Source organism: Cornus florida, unplaced genomic scaffold (assembly GCF_030987335.1).
Source record: "Cornus florida cultivar Cherokee Brave unplaced genomic scaffold, ASM3098733v1 CherokeeBrave_3.0.0_Hap2_Chr10, whole genome shotgun sequence".
Lineage (NCBI taxonomy): Eukaryota > Viridiplantae > Streptophyta > Magnoliopsida > Cornales > Cornaceae > Cornus > Cornus florida.
In genome coordinates, this window is record NW_026775580.1 from 107,893,294 (window position 1) to 107,900,607 (window position 7,314).

Consider the following 7,314-nt stretch of genomic DNA (forward strand, 5'->3'; position numbering starts at 1 on the left):
TAAATTATTTTTATTATTTTATTTTTTTGTAAATATTTTACGATAACCAAACACCAAAAAATAAAAAATTATTTTTTAAAAAATATTTTACATCCAAACAAATGGAGCCTAACTATGACGTAATATGCAACTTAATCCTGACTATTTGTTCATTATAATTATTATTTTTATTATAATTATTATTTTCTAAATATTATTTTTAAATAAGTATAAAATAATTTGTTGAAAATTGATAAATAAATTATTTTTATTATGTTTTATTATAATTATTATTTTTAAATATTTTACGATAACCAAACAGCAGAAAATAAAAAATTATTTTCTTAAAAATATTTTACATCCAAACAAATGGAGCATAACTATTACAGAATATGCAACTTAATCTTGACTATTTGTTCATTATATATATTTAATATCATGTAAATAAAGAAAACCCCAGTGCCAAATTTCTTCAGTAAGAGTGAACACCTCTTGCACCGAGGATTTCAAGAGGAGGATTAGATACACCGCTTGTATACATGCAAATAATATCAAACCGGAAGAAGGTTGATAAGTCAAAGCAAATTGTTATATTTACAACTCCAACAAAAAAAAAACTCCTAGTCATCTCTGAATTGCATACGTACCTTTGGTGAAATTTTAGAATTTCTAAAGTTTTTCCAAGGTTTGAAGAGCCTACACGAAATCAAAGGCTAAAAATCATCTGATAAGTGTGATTTGACCTCTTTATTTATTTATTTATTGAGTATACCAACTGTTGAATATCTAAACTCTTCGTAACAATAAGCAATATTACAGTGTCATACAATATTGGATAAGCTGAAATTCCTACTATTTGAAGGAACATGCCAGACTCATTTCAACCAACAATGTAAAACACTAGTCTCCACATTTGGCCTTCAAATACCCCATAACACAATCGCCAAATTTAAATACATCTTCACTACTTTCCTCTCTAGCTCTCACTTCTCTAAAAGATGGTAGTGGTCAGTTTGAAAGGTTCTTACATGGTTAAGCCAGCAGAGCCAACATGGAATGGTACTCTCCTCTTATCAGAATGGGACCAAATTGGCACCATTACTCATGTACCAACTATCTACTTCTATAAATCGCCTCCACAGGAGTGGCTCACGCCTCCTGACACCATCATCAAAACCCTAATAGATTCACTGAGCAGGGCGTTGGTGCACTTCTACCCAATAGCAGGACGTTTGCGCTGGATAGGCGGAGGACGTCTCGAGCTCGACTGCAACGCCATGGGTGTTCAGCTCATGGAGGCCGAGTCCGAGGCCAAACTATCCGATTTCGGCGACTTCACTCCATCTCCGGAGTTCCAATACCTCATCCCTGATGTGGACTACAAAGTGCCCATTAGTGAACTGAGTTTGTTGCTTGTGCAGCTCACTAAGTTCAGCTGCGGTGGCATTAGCCTCAGCTTGACAATATCACATGCTGTTGTTGATGGACAAACGGCCATTCACTTCATCTCTGAGTGGGCTAAGCTCGCCCGTGGCGAGCCGTTGGGTGTGCCACCATGTCTTGATAATAAAGCTTTCCGAGCCGGGGAGCCACCCCGTGCAACTCCTCGCTTTGATCACTCCCAGTTCGATCACCCGCCGTTTTTAGTCGGTCAGACAAGCAATGTGGAGGAGCGAAAAAAGAAAACGACAATAGCCATGTTGAAAATGACAAAAGATCAAGTTGATAAAGTCAAGAAAAAGGCGAACGAAGGTCAAATCATTGGGAGTGGACATGCTTACACTCGTTACGAGGCCATAACTGGCCATATCTGGAGAAGCGCATGCAAGGCCCGCCAGCATAGATTTGACCAGCCAACTGCATTAGGGGTGTGCGTTGATTCGCGCACCCGTATGCAACCGCCTCTGCCCCCAAAGTATTTTGGTAATGCAATTCTCGACGTGATTGCCACCGGACATTCCGGCGAGATAGTGTCGAGACCACTGGGTTATGCTTCGAGTAGGATTCGGGAGGCGATTGAGACGGTGACGGATGAGTACGTGAACTCGGCGATTGATTTTTTGAAGAATCAACCGGACTTGACTAAGTTCCAAGATCTTCATGCACTAGGGAGTGACAAAGGGCCCTTTTACGGGAATCCAAATCTTGGGGTGTCAAGCTGGTTAACCCTACCCATGTTTGGCTTGGATTTTGGGTGGGGGAAGGAGTTTTACATGACTCCGGGGACTCATGATTTCGATGGTGACTGTTTGATCCTCCCTGGTCATGGTGAAGAAGGGTCCTTGGTTGTTGCAGTGTGTCTTCAAGAGGTCCATATGGAAGCTTTTAAGAAATTCTTCTATGAAGACATTATCATATAGAATGCTCATCATGAAAATGTATCGTCTGATTTTAAGTGTAAGGTTTCAGGAGTATAAAAAATAAGGAGTGATCTTTGCTTCATGAGGGGGGGAAAATGAAGCAAGATTGAGACTTCATTGAAATAAGTTTTAGTCTATATATATGTATTAATTTACATGTTGTCTAATAATATATTTTTATGCTTTGTTAAATGTTTTTTTTTTTTTGGTCATATTTATTTCATTATTGCATGGATGGTCTATCGATTGTTTAGATAGAAATCTTTGTTGATTGTGTTGGTCTATATGGGTTACTACTCCAGATAAGGTGACTATAAAATTTTGGTCCTCAAATTATTATTTTTGGGATAATTACATAAATATGGATTTTTTTTTTTTTTTTTTTTTTTTTTTTTTTTAATTATGTCGTTTTATAGTCATAGAGTCAATCCTCATTTTTCACTGTCATAAATTTTGTTAAAAGAATAAGGTGGATATGAAAAAACAAATACAATTTGAAATTTGATCATTTTCTCAAACTGCCCTTAATATTTTTAGATATCTGAGTATCACTCTTGTACAAGCATCTACCATTTATATACAAACAAAGTTATCAAAAAGTGATACCTTTGTGTAAAAGAGTGGTACCTACCACACAAACGTAATATCTCTAATCACAAGAGTTGTACTTATCTACATAAAAATGGCATCTTTGTGCACGCACAAAAGTAATACTTACATGTAATAAAGTTTAGAAAATACTGAGAGTAGTTTAGACGAACAAATAATTTTTCATGCCCAACTCGGACTTTCATCAAAATTCATGACATAAAAAGGTTGACTTTGACCCTAGGACTTTGTAAAAAACACCTCCAAAAATCTATATTTATGTAATTATCTCATTATTTTTCGTTAACTCTGTGCTCATTATAAGTATAGATTCACAATAATTGAGAATCCCGAAGAAATGAAATTTACAATTCTTAAAAAAAAAAAGAAGAAAAACAGGTAACAATTTTATATATAATTATTCATTTGGAACAAAAAAAAAAAAAAAAAAAAAATTCTATCAAAGAAAAAGAATATGGGGGGTAATAAATTGGTTCTATATATTTTTTTAATATCGACTAGAAATTCGTACATCCACTTGTTCTTACAAAACTTGATTCCTCGACTTTTTTCTTTTGATGATGACCAATTACCACTAAACTTACAGATTAGATGATTTCTATATGTTTAGTCCGTTGCAGTCAAAATGATCACCTCCAAACTGAGTGTGATCCACAGACTAAAAATTTGAGTATGACACTATTCACTGACTAAAAACTTAACATTGTATACCTACTCATATATATTCATCACTCCCCTTGGATCCCACAAGATCCTCCAACACTGTTACACTAGTCCGGTAAGGTGTGGTGTAAAAAAATACAGTAAAATAAATAAATAAATAAATAAAAGGAAAAGAGAAGAAAAAAAAGTGGACTGGTAAAGCCGGGAGAGAAGTTGGGTTGGGCTGGTTCTTGCCCTAAAAAGGACTTTGGGAGCGGGCTAGTGGGCCTCAGTCGAACCGTGCTCTGTACGGGCTAGCGCTGGGCTTCAGGCTGGGGCTCTTTTTGTTGCTTCCTTTGATGCGCTCTCCAAGTCACATTTAATTACCACTATTACGGAATAATTTGTTTTTAGGGTTGCAGGTTGCGATTTAGAGAGAGAAAAAGAGAAAGAGAGAGGTGATCCAATGGCGCCTAGGGTTGCACTGAAGGTGAAAGACAAGACGACGAAGGGTTCAAAGCCATCGGAAGAACAATCCGCAGCCAGGTGCGTGAAGGAATGGAGCACGTGGGCTGTGAAGAAGGCCAAAGTCATTACCCACTACGGTTTCATCCCACTGGTGATCATTATCGGCATGAACTCCGAGCCAAAACCCTCAATTTTTCAGCTCCTTAGCCCCGTATGATCTGGTTACTGCAACACCCAAATCGCTAATGTTGATTTTTGAGTCAATTCCTGTGTGGGTCGGTGTTTATTCGTCGAATTTTCTTGCAATCTGATTTGGGTTTTTTTTTTTTTTCCTAGTAGTTCGATCTATTTTCCAATCGACGGATCGTTTTATTATGTGTTTTCCTTGGGAAATACATATATAATATAACACAGTTTTTTTTTTCTTTGTTAATTTTATTTTATCATATTATCTGGAAATTGCATTCTCTTATTTTATTGATCAATGTTGTGATGCTGATTGATATGTCTTTTTTATTGTTTATCTTGATCAATGTTGTGATGCTTACCTTTATCATACTTTATGGAAATTGAATTGTCTTATTATTATTTTTTTTTTACCTTTTATCATATTTTAATAAAATTGAATTGTCTTTTTTTTTTATTTTTTAAATCAATGTTGTGATGTTTTCCTCTTTATTAGGTAGATAGAAACATTTCTATACATTATGCAAGGATTGATTGGGAATTGAGGATTTGTACTATATATGTGCTCAGTCTGTAGTTATATATAATATTTGTGGGTGTGAATGTTGGATTTTTCCTGCTTGTAGATTATAACTCCCATAATAGTTTCAGGATGCTTTAATTTTACTCCGTCACTGATGATAATTTGTGTATACTGTATTTAGACCGCTTCAAAGTCTAGTTGGTTTTGTAATTTTTTAATATATAAAAGTCTATTGCATCATTAGAATGACATTCCGGATGAGTTGGTGAGCTGATGCAATTTATTTTTAAGCATTGGCAAGGAATGGTTTCATTTTTCATATATATTTACTCTCTAGATTAAATTTGCTCTGGCTTTGGTAGATTGTAATGTGCCGTGTTGATTGGAACAGTTGAATTTAGAGTTATAAACGTGATATAAGATTCCGAATAAGTGTATAATAAACTCTCTTTAAGTTTTTGAAGTTTGATTAACTCCCCTCATGCTTGAATGTTGAAGTTAATAACCTTGTCAGTGTCACCCTTTGAAATTTAATTCGTAAATTGATCAATGATTTGTTGTACAACTAAAAAAACCACACATTTAAATTAAGGGTGGAGTTAGTTTAATTGTTTTTTAGTTGGTATGACTTGTTTGCATGAGGATACCAACAATTATCGAATGAATTTATATCAATTTGTTGCACAATGTTAACTCATGCTGCAATCTAAATTCGGATAGCAAGAAAAGGAGGGGATCTATTCTGTGATTTGGTAGGAAAAATAAGAAGAATAAAAAGTAAAAAGGTTTACAACTTTCCAATCATTTTTTTCTGTTCAACATTTATGCCCATGCCATCCCTTTAATATCTCTAAACTTTAAACGGTAAATTACACGGACCGAATCTACTTTTATTTGAAATTGTTAAATGGGGTTACAAGTACCGATGGTAGCAATGGTGGTGTTGAATTTGTGGTGGTTTTTATTTTTGTTTTTTTGTGGGTGATGGGTCCTATTAGTGGTGGTTGTCGAGGTGGAGATTATGGCGGTGGTTTGGAGGTGAGGGGTGGTGGTTGGTGGCTGTTCACAGAGAAAGGAAATAGAAAAGCCAAAAAAAAAAAAAAAAAAAACTTCTCAGTGGTGCGAGGTCGGTGGTGATGGTTGTTCATAGACAGAGGAGTAAGGGGGGCAAAAAAAAAAAAACAGAGGAGAAAGGGGGGCCAAAAAAAAAAAAAAAAAAAAAAAAAAAACGAAAAAGACGGTGGTGGTTGGTTGAGGGTGGTCCGTGGTGGTGTTTGTTCATGAATTGGTTGGAAGCCATAGTCGGAATTGCCATTTTGCAGAGGAGTTTGATTTGGGGGTAGGTGGAGAGAGACAGAGCAAACAAGTATTTCAGATGTTTATATATATATATTTTAGTAAATTAAACAGAATCTATTACAAGATAGTTTCATTTTTGAAGAAGGTTTAGATAATTTTTTAAATTATATGAGTGATTTTTGTAATTATGATAGATTATAAAGGAAGTCTAATTTAGCCACTTTTAAATCATAATAACATCAAACTTTTGGTCACTTTTTTTTAATCAGATTTTACCAAGTTGAACAACATAATCAAATATGATTTCAACTTTAAGGTATTTTGATTTTTTACTTTTTTTTTTGTTGGTTGACCAATTTTAATAACTACATACAAATCATAATTATCATGCATCCACTTGGAAAATTTTATAGATTGACAGGAGTACTATATAATTTATATATATATATATATATAACAAATATCACATAAAAATTTGATAAATTTATTGAAAAAATCTTATTAATTTCAAGGATTTGTATTCTATTGATATTTCTTCTATATTATCTCCAAAAAGCAAAATGAAAATTGAGTGTGTGAGATTCTGAGTGATGCGTTTGAATATCCTACCCAAAAAAAAAAAAAAAAAAAAAAAAAAAAAAACAAAACAGTTCTCATCAATCTCATTTTATTAATTAAAATCAGGTAGTTTAATTTCATCACATCTCTTTGACAATTTTATTTTATGAGAAATAATAAATCTTTCAATCTCAGTTATCTTATGAATTTTTATTTCTTTTGACGTGATCCCAATAACGTTATACTGGGGAGATGAATCATGAGATCGGAAGTCATAACATTTGTCTAATTTTATATTCCTTCACGAGGTCGGTGGAAGTGGGACGATGGTCGTACGATATAATTTGTCGTGACGTGTACCACCATGGAGTATTCCCGAAGTTTTTTAGTCCCCTCTCTCACTCCCTCTCTCTAACCGAGGAGAATGTATACCCGGAGTACTATTCTATATAGCTCACAATATCTTCCATAACCATATATAATTTGATTTTCGATGGTGCTCGTGCTTATCAGCTCCAATCTGTGATTCTCGCCTTTGTAATTTCTCTCCTCTCTCACACATTTCATATATATATATATATATATATATATACAGGCGCGCACACATATGTGTTTATATGTATATATAATTGTTTAGATTTGTGAATGGGATTAGTTTTGATATTTCCGGTGGTTATAATAATTTCTAAT

At 34.2% G+C, this 7,314-nt stretch overlaps 2 protein-coding genes across 2 annotated transcripts; both read left to right on the plus strand.

The window, feature by feature from the left end:
• Positions 1-977: 977 nt before the first annotated feature.
• On the plus strand, positions 978-2,339 carry LOC132278355 (spermidine hydroxycinnamoyl transferase). Its single transcript, XM_059780150.1, has one exon. It carries the CDS (start codon positions 978-980, stop codon positions 2,337-2,339), a length of 1,362 nt encoding a protein of 453 aa, XP_059636133.1.
• A 1,629-nt stretch (positions 2,340-3,968) lies between these two features.
• Positions 3,969-4,579, plus strand: LOC132276884 (mitochondrial import receptor subunit TOM7-1-like). Its single transcript, XM_059778519.1, has one exon. It carries the CDS (start codon positions 4,057-4,059, stop codon positions 4,273-4,275), a length of 219 nt encoding a protein of 72 aa, XP_059634502.1. The 5' UTR covers positions 3,969-4,056; the 3' UTR covers positions 4,276-4,579.
• Positions 4,580-7,314: the final 2,735 nt, after the last annotated feature.